Raw genomic sequence first — 24,383 nt, forward strand, 5'->3', positions numbered from 1 at the left:
GTTGTTTCTTGTTATTCAAAGCGATATTACCATTCAAATGAATCAATATTTCCCGTCATGATCATGATTATTGAAAAGAACCCAACAGCTAGAGATTGTCATTATACTTTGATCACACATCATTACACAAGCTAGCTAGTATTCGTAAGGCTTAACAATCTAATCACCACAATGATCTTATTAAACACTACTATGCATGCAACAGAGTGCAACTGGTACATAACCAAACCTTAAGAGGATAGATATCTGGTCCGAATATCAAGTTTAAAATTTTGAATGAAACTATTAATATATGCGTGTGAGCGCGCGCAAGCGCACCATCTCCAACGTACACCAACTATTTATTCAACAACTATATATGTTTTAATTATTTCCCCGGCCGGCGATTATGGTGGTTCTGTGGCCGGTATAGCTAGGCCACTCCTTCCTCATGGACTCGTGCTTCGGGGGGTATAGCCTCCTCCTCCTCCTATAGGTACAGCTGTATATGTAGGAATATCCTGAGCTTGCCTGCGCATGACACCTAGTACTCTTCGTCCTGCAACATTCATATACATAAATTTGAGAATGAAGTGATTTATTTTATTTCATAGTTCATGTGCTCATGAATCACATGACCAATATATATATATATATATATAAAAGTGCTACAGATACAAAGAGATTACACATAATTAGTAAACTCACAGCAAACTGACGTAACTTAATATGATCTGTTAGAATTACTTTACAATAAAAATAATTTTACAATCTGATGTACAGCATCAAAGCATATCAGTTTGTAAATTTACCTTGGGTAATCTTTACATGACTAAAGTATTTCTCATATATATATATATATATTGGTCTTTTTTTTTCTTTTTTTTTTTTTAAATAGGAAAAAAAACCCATTTGGTCAAACAACAAATTAAACTAATGATCAAATCAAACAAATATATAGTTGCATGGTGTACTAACCAAGGTTTGGATTTGCCAGAGCTGCCTCAGAGCAGGTACTGAGCAACATGATTGCTGCAATAAGAGCCATCACGAGCAGCGTAACTTTGTAATGGGTCTTAGAGAATACCATTTTGCAATGGGTTGTAGGAATGATCGATCAAAGAGTATATATAAGCGAGGTGGATGAGAAGAATGCGGTGTTTTTAGGTACTATTTATAGATAAAGTTGAAGACTTAGTCATCATGGCTAGAATTGTCAAAAGTCGTAATTTCCTACTCATTTAATTACGATAAGGAAAGGGAAAGAAAGAGAGAGTATAGTCGTCGGTCTCATTTATATTTATAATTCATTTCAATCTATTTCAATTAATTTTATCTTATTATTATAATTTTTTTAAATTTTCATACAAAATATAATAAATAATTCAACTTTTTCAAATTTCAAAACAACTTTTTCAAATTTCCATACAAAATATAATAAATAATTCAACTTTTATTCTATTATTTACAAATCATCTCAACCCCTCTCAACTCATTTCTGAATCCAAACCACCCCTCAATATATTTTCAACCTATCAAAGTAACAATCGATCAAGTTATATAATTTACTAATTTACTTATATGATATATTTTAACTAATTTTATTTATCAAATACTTAAACGACAACCATTTTAAAATATTTACTTATATGATATATGTATTACTGAAAATGATAAAATTTAGAATAAGATTACTTATATGATATATGTATTACTTATATGTATCACTATTAATTCCTGTAACTCAAAATTTTGTGTGATTATAATAGTGATATAATTGATAATTGTTCATTTATTTTAAATAATGAATTGATTTGACTTCATGATCTTCGAGCTTTTAGACTAAGGTTACGTTTGGATAGTAAAGAAATCTTAATTGATTTAGGAATAATAATAAAATAGTGATAAAAAAAATAATGATAAAATATTAAATAATAATAAAAAATGAAAAATAAGTAAAAAATAATGATAAAATATTAAATATCAAATCATTCTACTACCCAAATACAAGCTAAGTCAATGTTGTGTTTTCAACTATCAAATGATATTATACATGTGTTGTATTATCATAGAGATAAAAAAAAAAATATTTCAGTTATAAAGAGATCATTATTCAAATGTAAATTAATAAATAAACTAACATAATTTGATGTGATAAATTAAAATATTATAAAATTAGTTTTATTATAAAGTATCACCAAAAATACATCAATTTATATATATTTTTTTCTAATCTCTGTCTCTATCATACGTGACCTTAAAACAGTAGTCAAATAAGTAGTACTTTTCAAGTTTATTTTTTCTTCTCTAGTCCACGGTGTGCTAATTGTTTTGACTTCCAAAGTCTCTGTTTGGAAAACGTTTTCGTCGTTGGTGTCAAAGACAAATCGCTCGACCATGTTTCAATTTTTTGTCTTCAAGAGATGAGAAGAAATAAATGGAGTGGCTAGAATGTCAAAAGTCGTAATTTCCTACTCATTTCATTATGATCTGGAGGGATTGATACTGACAGAGAGGAGAGAGAGAGAGTATATATAGTCGAATTAATATATTTTCAAGCTATCAAATTAATGATCGATCATGTTATATAATTAAAGGGAATAATCAGTAGTGTCACTCTTAATTTTAAATATTTTTATTTTAAGTCATATTTACTGATATCAATTACTTAAACGACAGCCATTTTAAAATATGTGCTATAACATATGTCACTGAAAATGATAAAAATTAGAATAAGAAACAATATCATTAATTAATTCTCCTAACTAAAAATTTGATGTCATTCTACTAGTCATGTAATTGATATTAATTCATATTAAATAATGAATTTGCCTTCATGATCTTCAAGCTTGTACGTGATTAATATCCAAATATAGCTTTGTTCGATGGGTATATGCATAGACTTTTATTGAACTTTTGAACTTTTCATATCCTCATAGCCTAATGAGCATTGGTATTGGTTTAGTCAAATATATTTTCATCTTTAAATTTAACTAATATCTTCCACATTTGGCACATATTGAATTAGTCAAACTGATTTCATTTAAAATATGAGTTACAATAATATTTCTATGATTCTTTTCAAATATGAAATGTATTGTAGCAAGTCTAAATGTATTTTTTTTTATTATATTTCGGCATCCTTCCCCGCGTTCCCCTTCTTCCCTCTTTCTCTCTTTCTTCCCTCTTTATCTCCCACAGCTCTTCGTCTTCCCTCCATCTCTACCACGTTGTCATCATGTGATTTTCTCATATGTGTTGGGGTATATGTGGAGATTAGTTTTGGAGTTGAAAAAGTATTTGCTGAAAGCTGGCTAGATAGTTAGCTTGAGCCAATATTCGCTCGACGTCGCTCGACATACCACTTGAGCGAAAACAAGTCAGAGAGTTCGCTCGACACTCCGCTCGAGCCAATGATCATTTGGTTGTTCGCTCGAGTCACACTTGACACTCCGCTAGAGCGAAGTACATAGTTTTTACTAGATTAGGATTCCAACGCCACTGGTTAGCTAGATGACCTCAACCATATTTTGATAGAGAACAATTGTCTAGTGAGTGCATATTGTATGAAAGAACAAAAAGTCCTAGAGAGTATAAGTTGAGATTGAGTGATTGTAATCTCCTCTAGTTAATAAGATTTCTGCAGCTCTGTAGACGTAGACAATTTATCAAAACCACATATATTGTGTGTCGTGTTTTTTACTGTATTACTTTTACTTTATTTATCATCGTTCGTGTGTGTGTTTGCATAATATTTCACAACATGTTATTTTGTTATATTTTGATATTATTATATTATAGATATGAGATTTTTATGAATTGTACATATGGAGTTTTTATTTACATATGAAAATATAATGACTAATTTAATATAGATTTTAAGTCGTATTAAGTAATTAGGTAAAAATTAAAAAATTATATATTCTTCCAATTTTAAAAATTGGGATGACTATTCTATTGTCAAATAAGAACTACTTTTCAAGTCTCCGTTATTGAACTTTTCAACTTTTCATTTTTTTCCTTCTTCCCAGTCTCCGCGGGTACTGCACGAACTGCTCTTTTCAATTTTTTTCTTCTTCTGTTCTTCTTCCCAGTCTCCGCGGGTACTGTAGGATCTGCTCTTTTCATTTTTTTTCGTTCTTCCCAGTCTCCCCGGGTACTGCATGATCTGCTTTGTTTTGAGTTCAAAGTCTTCAAGTTTCAGGTATTGAACTTTTCAACTTTACATTTTTTCTTCTTCTCTAGTCTCTAGTAGTCTTTTAATTGAGAGAAAGATAGATAATAAGATGATAAAACTATAGTTGAAAAGTATAATAACCACAGCACCTAAACGGCATGGAATATGTGAGGTGCGCGCGGGTGGTGAATATTCACAGATATTAATGCCTCGTTTGTTTTTATAGATAAAATAAAATGAATTGATATTAAAGTTAAAATTTAAATAAAATATTATTATAATATTATTTTTATTTTAAATTTAAAAAAATTAAATTTTTTATTTTTTTCTAATAATTTAAAAAAATTATAATTATTAGATGAGATAAAATAAAATAAAATGAAATAAGATAAATTAAAAGGAATTATGAAAACAAACAATCCACCTCTAGCTTTGGGATATAGTCGAATTAATATATTTTCTACCTATAGAATTAACGATCGATCATGTTATATAATTAAAGGGAATAATCAATAATGTTACTCTTAAGTTTAAATATGTTTATTTTAAGTCATATTTACTCATATGATATATTTTAAGTAATTTTATTTATCTAATACTTAAACGACAACAATTTTAAAATATTTACTTAATTACTGAAAATGATAAAATTTAAGATAAGAAACAATATCATTAATTAATTCCTGTAACTAAAAATTTGGTGTGATTATACTAGTGATGTAATTGATAAATATTGTCCATTTATATTATATAATGAATTTGTCTTCATGATGTTCAAGCTTTTATATTAAGTCTACGTTTGAATAGTGAGATGATCTGTGAATAGTAATGAAAAAGTGATAAAAAATAATGATAAAATATTACATAGTAGTGAAAAATAGGTAAAAAAAAATAAATAAAATATTGAATATTAGATCACCTCACTACTCAAACACAGCCTAAGGCCTTGGTTGGGAACTCATCTCATCTTATTTCCTTTTCAAACATTACTCAAATATATAAAGACTTTTCAATTTCAAAATTGAATTTTTTTTAACTAATTATTACAATTTTCTCAAACTTCCAAACAAAACACAAAAAATAATTCAACTTTTTCAAATTCTAAAACAAAAATTATATTAAAAAATTATATTATAATTAGAAATTTACACTATTTTAACTTTATAGTATTTTCTTAATTAACTTTTTGTCTCTCATTTTTCAAAATCCAATAAAATATATTAACTCAAATTATTTCACTACTATTCATAAACAATTTTACTATTATTCATAGATTTCTCATCTCATCTAATTTCCCAGACTATGCCCAATACCCGATAGCTTTGTTTGGCATATGCATAGACTTTTAGTAGACCCTCTAAGGGTCTGTTTTGCAAAACATAATTGTTCTCAAATATTTTCAAATATTTTCAGATATTTCCTTCCCAAATATCATTCAAACACAAAAAAAATTTCTATTTCAAATTTTCAAATTTTTCATTTAATCATTATCTAATCATTACAACTTTTCAAAACTCCTAAACAAAACACAAAAAAAAATATTACTTCTTCAAATTTTAAAACAAAAATTATATTAAAAAATTATATTTAAGCAATTTCTTAATTTTATAATAATTTTATTCAATTTTCTATTTTTTATTTTCTTAAAATGACATGAGTTGCCAAATAAGAACTTTTCATGTGTCCGCACTACAAGAAAAAAAAAACTTTTGTGACCGATTATTTGTGATGAAAATTACTATTTACGACAAAAATAAACTTATTTTAACATAAAATAATCATTTTTATAAAAAATAATTGATCACAAATAAATAATTTTTTTATAGTGCCGGTATTATATTCTTCTTCTCTAGTCTCCGGTACTATATATGCTTGTTTTGAGTTGGAATTAATAAGTCTTCAAGTTTTCAAATCTTCTAATTAGCCACTCTTTTGAACTTGTGAACTTTTCATTTATTTTTCTTCTCTAAATCTCCGGTACACTATAAAAAAATTACTTATTTGTAGCCAGTTAATTCTAACGAAATGACTATTTACAGATAAAATAAATCTATTTTAATCACAAATAATCTTTTCGCGATAATTAAATGATCACAAAAACTCATTTTTCTTGTAGTGATAAAGGTTGTTTTGACAGCTTCCAAGTCTTTTAATTGAGAGAAAGATAGATAATACGATGATAAAATTATAGTACTGATTCAATCCAATTGTAAATGCTATGTAATAAATGTTTTTTTAAAGTAACCGCCAATTAAATTCATGAAATGATATCTTATATATAATAGAATGAGACTACCGTGTATTTCGTATTGCGAAAATATATAATAATTACTCTATAAAATAAGCTTTACAACAATTATGCATATATTTTTAGGTCTCGTTTAGATTAAGAGAGGCTTAATTCATCTGATTTTATCATTATAATTTTTTTATAAAATATAATAAATAATTTAATTATTTTAAATTTTAAAATAATAATAATATTAAAAAATAATATTTTATTCAATTTTTATATCAAAATTATTTCATTTTAATAATAATATTTTTTAATTCACGTGAATCATGATCTCTCATTTATAGGACTTTCAGTGCATCGATCTAGAACATGAGTTGGGTATACATATTTTTCCATTCACGACTCTATTGCGAGTCAATGCTTTTGACTTAATTCTAATGATACGTCACCGCAATTGAAGCTTCTTCGCAAGGGATATTCCACGTTTTTGGTCAGAAACGTACTGCTGACTTGTCTTAAGTAGTACTACGTCGTCTTTCGCATGTTGCCTATCCAAGCAAGCAACGACTTCTGCAATGCAGCTGTCGATTCATTTTCTTTTCAAATATTACTTAATTATAAATTTAATTTTTAATTTTTTAATCTAATCATTATAATTTTTTTAAATTTTAAATAAAATTAAAAAAATAATTCAACTTTTCAAATTTAAAAAAAAAAATTATATAAAAAAATTATTTTATAATTACAAATTTACACTATTTTAAATTTATAGTCTTTTTTACTTAACTTTTTATCTCTCATTTCTTAAAATTCAAAAAAATATATTAATTCAAATTATTTCACTACTATTTACAAATAATTTTATTATTATTTACAAATTTCTCATCTCATCTTATTTCCTAGACGATGCCCAATATCCAATAGCTTTGTTTGGCATATGCATAGACTTTTAGTTGTCTAAGAGTTTAGCAAAACAATTATTCTTAAATATTTTCAGATATTCTTAAATATTTTCCAGATATTTCTTTCCCGAACATCATTTAAACAAAAAAAAAAAAATTTATTTCAAATTTTTAGCTTTTTATCTAATCATTATCTAATCTTTATAACTTTCCAAAACTCTTAAATAAAACATAAAAAATAATATTACTTTTTTATATTTAAAAAAAAATTATTTTTAAATATTATATTTAAATAATTTCTTTGTCTAATTTTGAGTTCGAATTAAGTCCTATTTTATTTTCAGAAAATATCTCATCTCATCTCATTTAATTATTACAACTTTTTCAATTTTCAATATAAAATAAAATAAATAATTCAACTTTTTCAAATCTCAAAATAAAAATAATATTAAAAAATATATTCTAACAATACTTTATTCAACTTTATAACTTTAATCTCAACTCATCTCATCTCATCTCATTGGCGAAAACAAACGAGGCTGTCTTCAAGTTTCCAGTACTATTCAACTTTTCATTTTGGTTCGTTCTGATATAAAAACGATTTTATCTCATCTCATCTTATCATTACAATTTTTTTAAAATTTTTACATAAAATATAATAAACAATTCAACTTTTCAAATTATCTCAAAATACTACAAGAAAACTGCTTATTTGTAACCAGTTATTTCCAACAAAATGACTATTTCCAGTTAAAATAAGTTTTTTTCGTCGTAAATAATTATTCTCATTATAAATAATTAATCATAAATATTTATTTTTGTTGTAATAAATTAACATTAATAATATTAAAAAATAATATTCTAATAATATTTTATTTAATTTTTATCTTTAATCTAAAATCATTTTCCATCGCGTCACTATCGGGTTCTTATTCTTCTCCTCCCCGGTACTAGAGCTTGTTTTGACAGCTTCCAAGTCTTTTAATTGAGAGAAAGATAGATATAATAAGATGATAAAATTATAGTACTGATCCAATCCAATTGTAAATGCTATGTAATAAATGTTTTTTTAAAGTAACCGCCAATTAAATTCATGAAATGATATCTTATATATAATAGAATGAGACTACCGTGTATTTTGTATTTCGAAAATATATAATAATTACTCTATAAAATAAGCTTTACAACAATTATACATTATTTATTTGATATTATCTAAAATATTTATCCAGCAATAATAATTATTATAAAATCTATGTAATATACCTAATTACCTATCTAACCTTTTAACTTTGGACAAAATAGGCAATAGTTTTATTTGGCATTTGGACAGACTTTTAGACCTCGTTTGGATACACAGTTTAGATGATATGAGATATTTTGAATAGTAGTAAAATTTTTGAGTTAAGATGAGATAAAATAATTTGTAAAAAAAATATATTTAGATGATGAGATTAGATGAGATAGTTTTTAATTTTTGGGATTTGGAAAAGGTGTGGGTTCCACTGTTTTATAGAATACTCGAATTAGGCACTGTTTACGCACTGTTCCTGTTAATTTTCAATGTTTTATACATTTTATTTACTGCTAATTTAAGTAGATATTTTCAAAACTTAAGAGATAAAATATTATATTTAGATAGTCAAAAGTATTGTTCGGTACGACTCCATATGAGATGTTTTTATTTGTGTTGATTGTTGTGTTTAAATGTTGAATTGAGTTGAGTTGAGATGATAAAATATTATTAGAATATTATTTCTTAATGTTATTATTATTTTATGATTTGAAAAATTTGAATTGTTTATTATATTTTATATTGAGATTTGAAAAAGTTATAATGATGAGTTGAGATAAATTTAAATTCCAAACGAAGCCGCCAAACCGGACCAAGCTCCGTTTGGATCGAGCGCCATCTAATTCATGTCAATCACGATCTCATTTATTGGACTTCCAGTAGATCGATCGCGAGTCAATGTTTTTTACTTAAATTCTAATGATCCGTCAACGTAATTGAAGCTTCTTCGCAAGAGATATTCAACGTTTTGGTCAGAAACCTAATGCTGACTTGTCTTAAGTACTACGCGCGTCGTCTTTAGCATGCATGTTGCCTATCCAAGCAAGCAAGGACTTCTGCATCCAGCTGTCGATATATATGATCTCAGCTTCATCATAAATGGCGAAACTCATCAGAAATCTACTGCATGCATGCTGCTAATGCTTGCTAGCTCTGTGGTCGAAGGAGGAGTTTAGTACTGCTCTTAATTAGTCAAGGTGAGCTTCCTTTTACAATTATTGATTTATTTTTTAGATAACAGTAGATCATAGAAACAACATTAACAGAATAAGTGAAAATTTTCGAATAAACTTAGTACTGGGGGAAGACCTCCTAAGGAGATTGCCGATATCAGATGGCCGGAGCTTGCCTTTTAAAAACACTAGTGTTCATAAACATGAGTATCCTGCCTGCATGCATGCATACGAAAAAGTTGTATGATTTTGAAACAAGTTTTCACAATATTGTTGTTTTCTTGAAGTAGAGACAGATCAAAGTTAGATCCAAGATGACATTTTTATGATTTTTTTTTGGAAATTAATAATATAATTTTAGAAAATGTAGTTCTTGACGGATCGAGCACTTTTATAACTTCTCATATATATATTTTGCCAACTGCAGGTGCCTGCTGCAGCCAATCTATATATACTCTTTGCGTTCTTCAACTTTTGCTCCTCCAATCACAAGTTGTTCAGAACTGCACGTTCCATTTGCAGAAGACCTTTGTCCTAAATCCGTCCCATTAATACAAGGTGCATATATATCGCAAACTTATATAATTATAAATGTGTATTTTTTTTTTTTTTTTGCTAGATAATTATAAATGTGTTTTGTTTATGTACGTATATATGCATCTAGTCATGATGTGCATGCCTAATCTTCTCTCTTTGTTTATTTATTTTTATGTTTTTTTTTTCTTTTGATCATTAAGTGGGTAATTATTATTGTTCATTGATCTCTAAATGGAGTAGATTTGAGAGGAGAGGCTCAAATTAATTGAAATGCATAATCTAACCATTATCTATTAGTTTTTTTACATATACTACAAGAAATAAGGCTTTTTGCTGCGATTTTATGTCTGTTGGAAATAAAATCGCTGCATAAAGCCTTTAATTGAAGTGATTTTTACTTCGTCACGATCTTTTTAACTAAAATTTTGAAACTGATCTTTTGTGGCGAACATGTGGCGCAGTAAAAATTGTCGAGAAATACTTTTTGCATCAAATTTAGGTGTTATTTGCAACGATTTTTTGCACCGAAAAATGCCCTATTTCTTGTAGTGACTGCTTATTTGTGGTCAATTATTTCTTGTAAAAATTATTATTTCCTATCAAAAGTAGTCTGTTTTCATCGTAAATAGTTATTATCTTCACAAATAATCAGTCACCAATGCTTATTTTTCTTGTAGTATACAACTAGCCATGCATCAATCACGAGCTCGTCTGATCAATGAAATATTTGAGATTCTCTCATATTGTTTGATTAAATATTAATTGAAGAGCAATAGGTACAATATTAATTGATATTTATATGGGATCTATTTTACTCGAAAATCTTATCAAACATGGTAGAGATTATCTCGGAAAGAGAATAGGCTAGGCAATTACCTTGATTTGTTTTATTAGAGTACTAGGCATGAGTTTCCCCAATCTGTGTTTCTGATCATTGTTATGGTTTCTATTTCTTAATTATTATTAGAAATCATAAAGTATTTTTGTTTGTTACTTTATTAATATTTATGTTTATGGATTGGAAAGGAGTGGAGCGAGGAAGGAGCAGTTCCACATTAAGATGATCCTACTTCCAGTACATATATATATGAGCATGCAGTCCAAACTTCCGAAAATGAAGAAGAAATCCCACTCTCCTCTGATGTTCCTCATGACCTTTTTCCTCATCTGTCAAATTATTTTATGCTACAACATGAACATGGTGAGAGCTGATCAGCTGGATGCCACTACTGACAAACAAGCCCTGCTATCTTTCAAATCCCTTGTCTCTGATCCTCAGAGTTCTCTAAACCAATGGAAGCTCGATTCATCTCATTGCAATTGGCCTGGTGTCAATTGCACCAATAATGGAGCTCGAGTCTGGTCTCTTGTACTAAACGGTAGTGGCCTCATTGGAATCATTCCTCCACAGCTTTCCAACCTCACATCCCTCCAGATTCTTGACCTTTCCGAAAACTCTTTTTTTGGTCATATTCCTTCAGAGCTTTCTCGGCTGGCCAACCTTCAGATTCTATTTCTTGCAGTAAACTCCATCAATGGCACAATTCCTCCTGAACTCGGCAATCTTCCTAGATTGAAGATGCTTGACTTGTCCAGAAATAATCTTAGTGGTGTAATCCCCAACACGTTTGGTTTTCTAGCCAATCTTACTAGCCTCTTAATAGCAGAAAACCAGCTATCTGGTAAAATTCCAGCTGAGTTGGGTCATCTCCGAAATCTACTTTACCTTCAGCTTCCGACGAATCAGTTAACTGGAGAAATTCCATTTTCGATTTGGAACATGTCTTCTTTGGTCTTCTTATCTCTTACAGGAAACATGCTTACTGGGAAACTACCTTCCAATATAGGCCATGATCTTCCCCGTTTAACTGAGCTTTACTTGGCTAACAATAAGCTGGAAGGTCCAATTCCCAGTTCTTTGTCCAATGCTTCACAAATGCAAGTCATTGACCTCTCTATAAATAGATTCAGTGGGTCTCTGCCGTTGTTGGGTAACTTGAAGTATTTGACCAAACTGAATCTTGGAAATAATAGGTTATCTTCAACGACGGAACTGAACTTTCAGGCCTTTGGGTCCCTCACAAACTGTACTAAGATGGAAAAACTCATTTTGGAGTTGAACCAACTAGGAGGAGAACTTCCTGTTTCTGTATCAAATCTGTCAGCAAACCTTCAAGAATTTTGTATTGGTGAGAACTTCTTCAGTGGAGGCTTCCCTCAGGGCTTTGACAAGTACCAGAACCTTTTTGCTTTAGCTATAAATGAAAATTTTTTCCAAGGTGAAATACCAAGCTCTATTGGAAAACTAAAGCAACTACAAAGGCTGATGGTACATAGAAACAGGCTTTCTGGAGAAATTCCCGATATCTTTGGCAATTTTACACAACTTGATCTTCTTGCAATGTCAAATAACCAGCTCTCTGGTGGATTTCCTTTGAGTTTAGCTTATTGCCAACGCTTGAGTAAATTGTATCTAGCAGGGAACAAGCTCACAGGAAGCATTACAAATCATATTTCTGGGCTTTCAAGTTTAAGACTATTGCAATTGGCACGCAACTTGTTTACTGGTTCTCTGCCAATGCAAATAGGAAACTTGAAGCAGCTTGAAGTATTGGACGTTTCTGAAAACCGTCTCTCAGGCAATATCACCACGGAGATTACAAAATGCTTGAGTTTGCGCAATTTGAGCATGGCAAGAAACAACCTAACTGGCTCAATACCGAGCTCACTTGGAGAATTAGCATCACTGGAGGGCTTGGACCTTTCCTCTAACAAACTTTCTGGCCCAGTCCCAAAAGAGCTAGAGAATCTTGAAGTTCTAAAAACTTTAAATTTGTCTTTCAATAAATTAGAAGGACAAATTCCAAGAAATGGTGTGTTTGTCAACCTCACTTGGGACTCCCTCCAGGGAAATTATAAGCTCTGTGGATTCAATCAAGAGGCTGCAGAAAAGCTGAGAGTCAAGATATGTACGTCAAATTCTCATTTACTACCTAAAATATTGATTCCAGTTTCTTGTTTCATTGTGTTAGTGTGTGCAATATGTTGCTTCTTTTGGGCATTGATCACCCGAAAGAACAAAAATAGAGGAAACAAAAAAATATCTTCATCTGCAATCATTAGGTCTCTGCCAAGGCTATCTTACTCTGAAATCCAGCGTGCGACAAATGGTTTTGCTATAGAAAATCTGATTGGCAAGGGAGGGTTCGGGACCGTTTATAAAGCAGTGTTTGAGAATACTAGGAAGCTTGGTGTCAACACCATCTCTGCAGTAAAGGTTCTTGACTTGGGACAAAGCAAAGCTTCTAAAAGTTTTGATGCAGAATGTGAAGCGCTGAGAAATATTAGACATCGGAATCTTGTTAAGGTTTTCACTTCTTGCTCCAGCATTGATCATACAGGAGCTGATTTCAAGGCTTTGATTATGGAATTCATGTCTAATGGCAACTTGGATATTTGGCTGTACCCTGGAGATATTGAGTCTGGGTTATTCCTGACCTTAACCCAGAGACTGAATATTGCCATCGATGTAGCTTCTGCCTTGGATTACCTGCACCACCATTGTGAGCCACCTATAGTCCATTGTGATTTGAAGCCTGGAAATGTGCTTCTAGACGAGAACATGGCTGCTCATGTTGGAGATTTTGGATTGGCAAGGTTTCTCCTTCAAAATCAGAATGAGATTAGCACAATTGGGCTAAAAGGCTCAATTGGCTACATTGCCCCAGGTATTCAAAATTCATCTAATAAGTAATAACATTGAAATCACATCAGTAATATATTTATGTTTTTTATATTCCATCTGTGAAGTTTTATAATTTGAAGTTCAAAATCGGCTCTAATGTTAATGTATTTGTTACAGAGTATGGACAGGGTGGCAAAGCATCTACTAGTGGGGATGTCTACAGTTTTGGGATATTGTTGCTTGAGATGTTTATAGCAAAGAAGCCCACTGATGAGATGTTCAAGGAGGGTTTTAACCTGAATAAGTACGCATCGACAATGCAAGAGAAGAAAATCACAGATATTGCAGATCCAAGGCTTTTCAAGGATAACGAAAATTACACTCGAAGCTCCAACACCAACACTAGCACCAGCACCAACACCAGCACCAGTAATTTCATTGTGGGTGAGAGCAGCAGCAGCGTCAACAATAATTCCAATCATGATTGGTTTAATAGAAGCGAAGAATGTGCAGCAGCCGCAATAAGGCTTGGTTTGTCATGTGCAACACATTCAGCCAAGGATCGTTTGACCATGGGAGAAGCCTTGACAAGGTTGCAGGAGTTGATGAAAATCCTAGTGGGATGATACTGAGACAACTCATGTCTATTTAGGGATGGCAATATATAATCAAAATACGAAGATGACAGGAAATTAGAGGATTAATTTGGGTTTGATATAAATGAGTTTGGATCAAAATAGGTTGACCCGTTAAAATACGATTAATAAGTAGGTCAACTCATTTAAATTTTATTTGAGAATTATAATTTTATTATTATTAGGTTGTAATATTTATATTTCTCAATATACTTATGTTTTTATTCTTATGATTGTAATTCTAAACCTATGCTCATATTTGTTCAATATATATTGATTTTAAACTTTATATGAAATTATGTTAATAAGATCAAATGGATTATGCGGGTTAGTTCAACTCATTTACATGAAACTAGTTGAAATGAGTTGTGTCGTGTTGACCTATTTATAATTAATTATTAAACGGATCATACGACACAACTAAATATTATTTAAATAGATTGTGTTAGGATTTGTAAGTCTAACTGGTTTAACTTAATGAATCGTATTTGAATTGATCTATATAATCGAATATCTAGAACTTAAAAAATACGATACGAATACAACTTGCGAACATAAATTGTCACCCCTATGTGCATTGCTCATCATGTCCAACACAAAGGCGGTCAAGTTTATCTTTGGATCTTTGGCTCAAGCCTATGCAGCAAGCTAGCCAGCTTTCACTTTAATTAAATAATCAGATTTTGTTTTCTTTTAGCATTAAACCTCTGGGGGTCAACTGATCATAGGATATTTTACCTTTTTTGAGTAGTGTCTTAGATTATCTTTGTTTGAACCCAAGGTGAATAATTAAATTGTTTCAGTAATACTTTTTTTTTTTTTTAATAAGTGAGAGTTATTAATAAAAAAAATACGAAATTTTTCTCTTCCTACAAGAAAAAAGTTAGTGGAATTTGAGTCATTTATAATATTCAAATTCATAAAAAAAAATAAAAAAAAATCAGTATCAATCATTGGTTTTGATTGATCATTGTTATAAAAAAAAATATTTTTTGATTAAGCATATTGATATTTTCTTCTCCTTTTCTCATTTATTTTTATCTGTCAAAATGACTGACCATCAAGAAATAATAACTTATAAACCTTTTCAACATTTAAAAAACTTTACTCAAATTTAAGGGTGAGGGTCGAATACCCGGACCCAGCCCGCCCGGTACACCTGCTCGAGCACTAGCAAGAGAGTCCGCTTGCATCAGGCAGACGCCAACCAACATGAGAAAAGCGGGGGAGGGTGCCGGGTTGAGCATTGCCCTTGTCTGACCCATGCAGATGGGGGGGGCAGACCGGCAGAGCGACCTGCTACCCACCCACTCTGCTTGGAGCGGATATTAGCCTATTAGGCCCACTCTGCACTCATTTTTCAAACATGGTAGGTACTACAGTGTCAATTTCCCTAAGCCCGACTCATGTAATCGGGGAATCCGAACCACCCGTATGTTCGATCGGCCCATAGGCTAAGGCTATATTGGGCCTATATTAGGAAACTGGAAAAAATATTAGGAACTCGAAACGTACAAGAATTGATCTTATTATAATTTCATCTTATTATTAAATATCACTTTATTAAAATTTCTTACCTAAACTCTATATTTCAATTGCATGTCATCTTGCAATATGACAAGAAGACTGCGGGTGAGTTTGGATGTTGAAATGAGTTGAGTTAAGTTGAGTTGAGATGATAAAATATTGTTAGAATATTATTTTTTAATATTATTATTATTTTAGAATTTGAAAAAGTTGAATTGTTTATTATATTTTGTATTAGAATTTGAAAAAATTGTAATGATGAGTTGAGATGAGTTGAGAGTATTTTATGATCCAAACGCAGCCTGCATGTCTATATTTTGAAACTATCTAATAATTACTTGCAAAATAAATGGAACGTCGAGATATATAGTGTGTGAAATCAAGATTAACCTAGCTAGCTACCCAAAGGTAAGCTGTTGGAATGAAAATCATAATTAATTTTGTATATACAAGAATTGATCTGATCAATCACTCATTTGCAAAACCAATCTATTTTGTAATAGAGGAATGTTATGCATCAGTTACTATTCGCTCATACACTCCACACGTATAGCTTTTTTCTTTTTTAATAAGGTGTGAGATGTGGACTCATGAAGTAGTGAATAGTTACTGATGAGAAGAATTTTTTTTTGTAATAATAAACTATGTTCACGGAAATTATGGTACTAAAGATACATAAAAAAGGTCTATGGTTATGATCATCTGTGCAAATATAGGACCTTGTCTTTCCTTTGAAAAGTAATAATTTGTACGAATCTCAAATAAAGGTGCAAGCTTTGTGCATTTTTTTTTTTTTGGTAAAAAGTGAACACCAGTAACATGAAAAAATATATAAAAAAATATTTATTTTTACTTTTTAGTAGGATCCACTTTTTATACATAAAGAGCATGTGCAGAATTTATCTATTTAGAGCTTGTATCTAACATTAGTACTCGATCTTCGTTTGAATTCTTCACGAAGAAGTAGTAGTACTACGTGTGCATGAGCTACCACCTTGCCCATGCATTATTGCCACTTGATCTAATAATTTTCTCACATTGAAAAAGGTTGTTTGTATTTTGTAAAGATCTAGAATATTGTCCATTAAACGTAATGTGGGATGGGATATATTGGAGAAGATCAAAGAGGCAGTTATGTTTGTGATGTCTCATGAGGAAAAATATAAAGAAGTTGAGACGTGGAAGCTATGTATATTGATCCTCAGTTGTGTTCATATATATATAAATATATATATATATATATATAATATATTCTCGATCTGTGAAAATGACGTGAAACCCACCACATGGTTCAAAATATTCTCTCCAATTAATCGAATCCCACGGGCGATTGCAACAAGTAGCTGCCATGAATATCCAATATTTCTTAATCTTCCTTAATTTGTTTCTATCAATTAACGCTGATGATCATCATTCGCACATGCATGCATGCAGTGGGTTAAATCATAAATATTAGTACTAATGTGGTATATATGATCTTTAGATGAATTTCAAATTGAGAGGGCTGAAGTTTTTAGATGCACATGAGTTATGTGTATGCGCGCAGGCACAAACAGAGACACACACACATCATTATAAGAAAATTGCTTATTTGCGACCAGTTATTTCTAGCGAAATGATTATTTTCAATTAAAATGAGTTTATTTTCCTCGCAAATAATCTTTTTCATCACAAAAAAAATGGCACAAATACTTATTTTTCTTATAGTGTATATATATACACATACGACATGTGTATGTGTGTATAACTAATGAGGTTTTCTTATTAACTCAAAGGATTAATGGAATTATGGAAGTAAGATTGTGTGACGTCTTAACATGTTGTCATGTATTGATCTTTTGTGTACTCAAGGAGCCCACTATACATAGCAAATTTTCAAGTAAGAGGAATAAATTTACATTAATTTTCATTGATTAAGCACTCATGACCTAATGCATGACGATGGTTGCAGCCGAGAAAATAATTAACAGATCGATGGTACGTGCAGATAGTGATGAGGCAGTAGTACTAATATTACGTACACAATACATCATGAGCTTGGCTCCATCTATCTCTTAATTCTCTGATGATCTGCATAAACATATAATTTCCAGCTTTAATTTGTTTGTTTGTTGAAAGTACATGAGAAACCTCAGCGGAAATGTCTGCCTAATCTCGCACTTTATGCTTGGTAGCTTTCCTCTAAATCCCAAAATTTGGGGCACTTGAAAAGCACGACGATTGGCCTTCAATGGGCGGGTACGTACTTTGATGGGCAAATTCACGATAAAATAAATTAATCTACAGAAAAAATATGTTGACCACGATCGATGATGATCAGAAATTGTCAAACAAATTAATAAATAAATAAATATAAGAATAATTAATGGAGTGCGATGGAGATCATCCCCATGCAACACGTACGGGATCGAGAATCCTAAGATTGTTATGATTTCAACACGATAAGTATATGATACGTTATTGGTGAAATTTAGGATGGAATATTGGGCCACGTATCCCATCATGCACGTGGAATGCAACATGCTCTTCACGTACTTTAGGCCAATTTATCATTAATCAAGTCTTCTTTTCTAGGATTTGCAGCTTCTTGTAATTCCTCATCCCCACGACCGAGCTTGATGATCATATGCAATGTATTAGTACATAATATATATATATATATAATATATATATATATCTATATCTGTATGATGCCGACGTCGATGATCATGTACTTGTACTAGCTTCATTCCACGCATGTTTCTAAGATAAGAAATGATATTTGTAGTTTTAAAGTGTACAAGTTATGCACATTCATTTAAAAAAAAAATTAATAAATCTGAATGTACATGAAAAAAAAAATTTTAATAATAAACTCTACGTTTTTCAAAAAGAATACACGAGATTTATAAATTTTAAACTATATGATCTAGTATTATTCTTCCAAAACAGCCATTTGGCAAGTAGGAAATTTAACACCCACCAAGAAAACTAAGTTATTATATAATTACATGGATAAGAAACCAAAAAAAAACTTGAAATGCTACAAATATTGGATATTAATTAATGTATCATCAATAAGCGCTTATTAATAAAATTAGCATCGCATCTATCTAGCTCTCGCTTCTTAGTACTAGTGGATTAAATACTTTTAGTAGGGCTTTAAGTCAATTATAAAGGCTTCACATTTATTTTTATGCTCATGTGTGCTGTAAGATTGACATCTTTTTTCGAAATTGAACTATCTTTTTCTATATGGTTAAGCCCAAGCTATATGCGTTTTTTTTTTTTCTTTTAAGAAGTGCCGGTAGCCACCCACATAACAATCTCGTCCTAAATTTATTAAATAAAATCCTCACTTATGACGGAAGAAAACCATGATAATAATATTACACTTGTGTTATTTATACATATATATATAATATGTATTATATATATTTATATATTCTAGCTGCAAGCCACCATGGTTAGGTATGCCAATATTTGCTACCCATACATACATATAAACTTAAATCTTACTATTTTAGTGATGTAAATAGTATGTTCTACACATCCGCTTGAGAGTAGATTAAATCATATGAAAATTACTAACTATACTTAAGAAAAACTTACAAAAAATTTACTTATCTACGTGTCAGCTATTAATACATTAAAAATTATCAAATTTGAATTTCAAAACAAAATTGACAAAATGAGTATTTGTAAGTAAAATTGCAATTACATATATATATATATATATATTAACACTACTCAACTCATACATATATACATACATACATACATATATAAGGATATATATATATATATATATATTTATATATATATATATATATATTAACACTACTCAACTCATACATATATACATACATACATACATATATAAGGATATATATATATATATTTATATATATATATATATATGTGAGGTGGATTATAATCCAATGAACGGCGCATGTTAACTAGCTAGTCACAACTCACAACCACGTAATAGTCAATTCGAGATAACCGCCCTAATTAAGGAAATAAATAACAATAAATGATCATAATAATGACAACCAAAAATGGTTTGACTTGTAAACCTCAAACACCTCATATAGTATTGGGTGTACCCAATGAAGAAATGCCACCTGTGGATTTAGATATCAAACACTTATTGCGCCTATTAAACAGCACCCTATAACATGAAACTCACATCACATGAATGAATCCCCCACACATGCACACTCGGCCTCCCCCAATTTCCCAATCCAATTGCTTGCTCCCAACGCCTCCCCCCAACCGCCCACGTTCCAAGCTCCCCCACATATATGCTCTTGCTCTCAGTCTCACACACGCCTATATCTCCCTATCTCCCAACCCCAAAACGTATACCCAGAACAACTACTGGTTTCGATTATTGGTATTGAAGAATGTTCACAACTTGTGGCGGCCATGACCAAATGTTGCACCATTTCTGCCCTCCTAGGCCATTGGTAATGGATGGATCAGGGTGGAGAACCAACGTTGAGCTCGCTCCAAACTGCCCTCGTTGCGCCTCTTCCAACACAAAGTTCTGTTACTACAACAACTACAGCTTGTCGCAGCCTAGGTACTTCTGCAAAGGTTGTCGGAGGTACTGGACCAAAGGCGGTTCCCTAAGGAACGTGCCTGTTGGTGGTGGTTGCCGTAAGAACCGGCGTGCCAAGTCTTCAAGGCTGCTGCAGAGGCAACGGGGTGCTTGGCTAAGTAGTAGTACTTCTCCTGACCATAATGGCAATGACAAATCTGCGGATTCTTGCGAGTACTCTAATGGGGAGGACTCCGCGTCTCATCGAAGCGAAACCAGTGGCGCCGATATTGATCTTGCCGTTGTTTTCGCCAGGTTCGTGAATCAGAACCCGAGCACCGAGCCGGAGTTCAGGACAGTCCCGGAATTGCGGCCTGATGATCATTCCAACGTACTGGCCGACTCTTCGCCAAGTTCTTTAAACCAAGGTGACGATGATCAGCAGCACAAGACAGCGTTCGAGTACCATGAGAAACCCATTAATGGAGGAGAGGCTGATCACATGCTACTCGAAGGATTTCCTCGGGAAGAGAAAGTTAATGATCAAGTATTCATTGAAGACGATGTGAACGCATTTGGGTTTCAGAATTTGTTGGATGATGAAGTGGTGCAAGATGCTTTGTGGTCCGATGATGCTACAGCTAATTTGACAAATTTCATGTGGTGTGCAGATCAGTCAAGGACGAATCTAATCACCGATGGTACTTGGAGTTCCTTGGATTTCTCAGGTTTCGAGGTTTTCTCAAGACCTTGATCAAGCGCAAGCTAGCTGGAACAATCACATTTTTATTTATTAAATTTTTTTCCTACGAGTTCTTCTTCTTCTTCTTCTTCTTCAAGATAGATCAATTACATGACATGATGTCCATTGAAGTGTTAATTGTATGGACGTTAATAATATATACTTTAATGGAAACATAAAATAAAGGTATATAATTGACTATGATCATGATCTTCTACTCCTATATATATATATATATATATATATATATATATATATATATGACGAGCATTTCACTCTTTCTTTCTTTTTCTTTTTCTTTTTTTTTTTCTTTCTGTTTGGTGCATGCGTACGTGCGCGTGCTCTATCTCAAGTTATATGATCCCAACCCTCCAAGTATGTGCTAAACGAACGTGTGATGCCGGACATGATTAGGATTATCCCGATGGTTAGTTTATCAAAAGAAAATAGTGATTGAGATTGAGAAAAGATGCAAAATAGATATATAGAAAACTTTTAAAAAATATTAATTAACAATAAATTCGAAATTATTTTATGAAGCTCAAAACCCAAGCTTAAATAGCTACAAAATTTGAAAGTCTGAAGATTTTTCGAAAATAGAAAAATCCAAATTATTGGAAGAAAATCAAATGCGTAAGTAAATAAGAATCCTAGCTGTAAAAAATTTGACTAAAATCGAAATTAAAATCATTTGGGAGAAAAAAAGACAACTAATATTGTTCAAATCCAATAAAGATTAAGATTTCCTTGTCATATTTGTACAGATCATTCACCTTCTTAAGATATATAATTCAGTTGGGTTTGTATCAACCTGTAATTTTTCTGTTAATTTATAAAATTTCCGTGATCTAGATATCCTCAAGATGGGAAGAAGAAAATGCAAGTTTCCTGCGAGTAACTTCATGGTGTAAGAAAATTGTGATGAAAAAGAACCAATCTCTGATCTGTATCACAATGATCAGTACCTTTCAATATTATTATTAGTGTACATGAAGGCTGAAGCGAATGGACAGACTGAGGTTGTTGGCTTTCTCTCGATACCCAGCAGAATTTACAGCTTCTTATTAATTAGCGAGTACCGGACTAGTATTTGATCACCATTCAACGATTAAAATAAAAATATAGTTGAAAAGAATGGTCAATATATGTGTTGGAATATATACATGCATGCCCATGCATATCCAATCGTTGAAAGTTCAGTGGAGGGGGACTTGTAATTAATGAAGCATACATATATATATATGGAAAAATGTTCTTGCAAGTGAGTTTGCGCACTAAAATGCGAACTGATGTTGACATGTAAGGTATCCATTTAACAAAATGGTGCAAATTGAAAACGAAAATAATTTTTGTGAAATAGATGACTTTCTTCTGCTCTCAAAATTTTTCTTCTCTTATTTTTTTTCAATAAAAAAATGTATGTAATTGTTGGTACACGATTTGGTACGCGAACTCGCTTGTACCTAGCAATGCTATATATATATATATATATATATATATATATATATATATAATCATTCATGATGCAATAAATTACCATAAATAAAATCCGGTCCTAAATATATAATATTTTTATGGTTAGTGTCAGAACACCTGCTGCCTGTTGGTAAATAAATAAATAATGTTGATATTTTAGTTTGTGCTTGATGAATAATTTAAAATTAAAAAAATAAAATAAAATAATATTTCGATTCAATAGTTTTAATGGTGATGATCACACTGATGATGATAATGGCTAGCTGGCTGATGACGATGATGATATGAATGATATCATGAGGTGGTTCTTAGGTGGGATGAGTTCTTGTTTTAACTAAAATGTCTAATAAAATTTTATCACTATTTGACAATGCAAAGAAATTTTAAAGGGAAAAGAGAATGCACAGTAGGTATTTGATAAAATGCTTCAAAACAGTTCAAGTTTTCATTCCCTTGTTTTCTATTTTTGTACACACATTTGCACAACATTTTCTCAGAATATTTATACAGACTTTAGAAGAGAAAACAAATCACAATCATTTTGATCACACAATTCACATATTCAAGAATATTCTAGAGCTAGGATAAATGTAATGCAATGATTTGTGCATGCAATGATTTGTGCTTGCAGGATTATTTTCTAGAAGCTTTAAACTCTGGTATCTCCTCTGGTTGTTGCACTATCTTCTGTGAGCATGCTTGGCGTAACTTCTACTTGAGGAATGGCTACCTTAATAGCCCATCGCGAGTCAAACGACACCTGAGAGATGGTGAGGCTTGATCGAGTAATTTAAAGCGAACAGTAGAGAGAGGCTTTGTGAATATATTAGCGAGTTGATCTTTGCTTAAAACAAATGAAACTTTAAGAGCTTTTGCAGCCACACAATCTAGCACAAAATGATAGTCAAGTTCAACATGCTTAGTACGAGACTGTATAACTAGATTTACATATAAGTAAGTTGCACCAAGATTATCACACCAAAGTATAGGTGGATCAGGCGAAAAAATACCAAGTTCACCAAGTAATAATTGTAACCAAAGTAATTCACATATGGTGTTAGCAAGTGCCTTCTATTCAGCTTCAATGGAAGATCTAGCAATCGTTAGTTGCTTCTTAGACTCCCAAGAGATAAGATGTAATCCAAAATAAACACAGAATCTGCAATAGATTTGCGATCATTAGGGCAACCAAACCAATCAGCATCAGAGAAGGCAGACATAGAGAAGAAAAAAAAATAGAGAAATGAAGACCAAAGTGTGAAGTAAGCCTCAAGTACCGAAGGGTACGTTTAATAGCTTGCCAATGAGGAATTCAATGACAATGCATAAATTGACAAACTTTATTGACAGCAAAGGATATGTCTGGTCGTGTAAAAGCAAGACACTGCAAACTCCTTACAATGCTACGGTAAAGTTGAGGATCCTCAAATGAGGATCTATCTAAAGTAGTGAGCTTGACAGATGATGACATGGGAGTGGAAACTGACTTAGATTTGTGCATGTTAGTGCGTTTTAGTAAATCAGATATGAATTTAGATTGGGACATGAACAAACCATAAGAGTTTTTATGAATTTCAATCCCTAAGAAAGTAGTGTAACGAGCCTAAATTCTAAACTAGAAAGGAAACACATAGAGCAGCAAGAAAATCAAATATAAATGAAGTACTAGAATCGGTAACTCTAATGCCATCTACATAGATAAGAACATAGATAGA

General features: G+C 31.4%; 2 protein-coding genes and 1 long non-coding RNA gene across 3 annotated transcripts; 2 read left to right on the forward strand and 1 right to left on the reverse strand.

The window, feature by feature from the left end:
- Positions 1 to 151: 151 nt before the first annotated feature.
- Positions 152 to 1,108, reverse strand: LOC109005384. The gene is made up of 2 exons (XR_001998461.2): positions 958 to 1,108; positions 152 to 538 (listed from the first exon to the last, which is right to left on the reverse strand). It is a non-coding gene; the product is annotated as an uncharacterized LOC109005384 (long non-coding RNA).
- Positions 1,109 to 9,481: 8,373 nt separating this feature from the next.
- Positions 9,482 to 14,634, forward strand: LOC109005391 (probable LRR receptor-like serine/threonine-protein kinase At3g47570). Its single transcript, XM_018984318.2, has 4 exons — positions 9,482 to 9,565; positions 9,969 to 10,099; positions 11,105 to 13,806; positions 13,941 to 14,634. The coding sequence occupies exons 3-4, from the start codon at positions 11,139 to 11,141 to the stop codon at positions 14,387 to 14,389; spliced, it is 3,117 nt and encodes a 1,038-aa protein (XP_018839863.2). The 5' UTR covers positions 9,482 to 9,565; positions 9,969 to 10,099; positions 11,105 to 11,138; the 3' UTR covers positions 14,390 to 14,634.
- Positions 14,635 to 20,100: 5,466 nt separating this feature from the next.
- Positions 20,101 to 21,393, forward strand: LOC109005392 (dof zinc finger protein DOF1.2-like). The gene has a single exon (XM_035691026.1). The coding sequence runs from the start codon at positions 20,314 to 20,316 to the stop codon at positions 21,202 to 21,204; it is 891 nt and encodes a 296-aa protein (XP_035546919.1). The 5' UTR covers positions 20,101 to 20,313; the 3' UTR covers positions 21,205 to 21,393.
- Positions 21,394 to 24,383: the final 2,990 nt, after the last annotated feature.

This window comes from Juglans regia, chromosome 6, assembly GCF_001411555.2.
Source record: "Juglans regia cultivar Chandler chromosome 6, Walnut 2.0, whole genome shotgun sequence".
Taxonomy (NCBI): domain Eukaryota; kingdom Viridiplantae; phylum Streptophyta; class Magnoliopsida; order Fagales; family Juglandaceae; genus Juglans; species Juglans regia.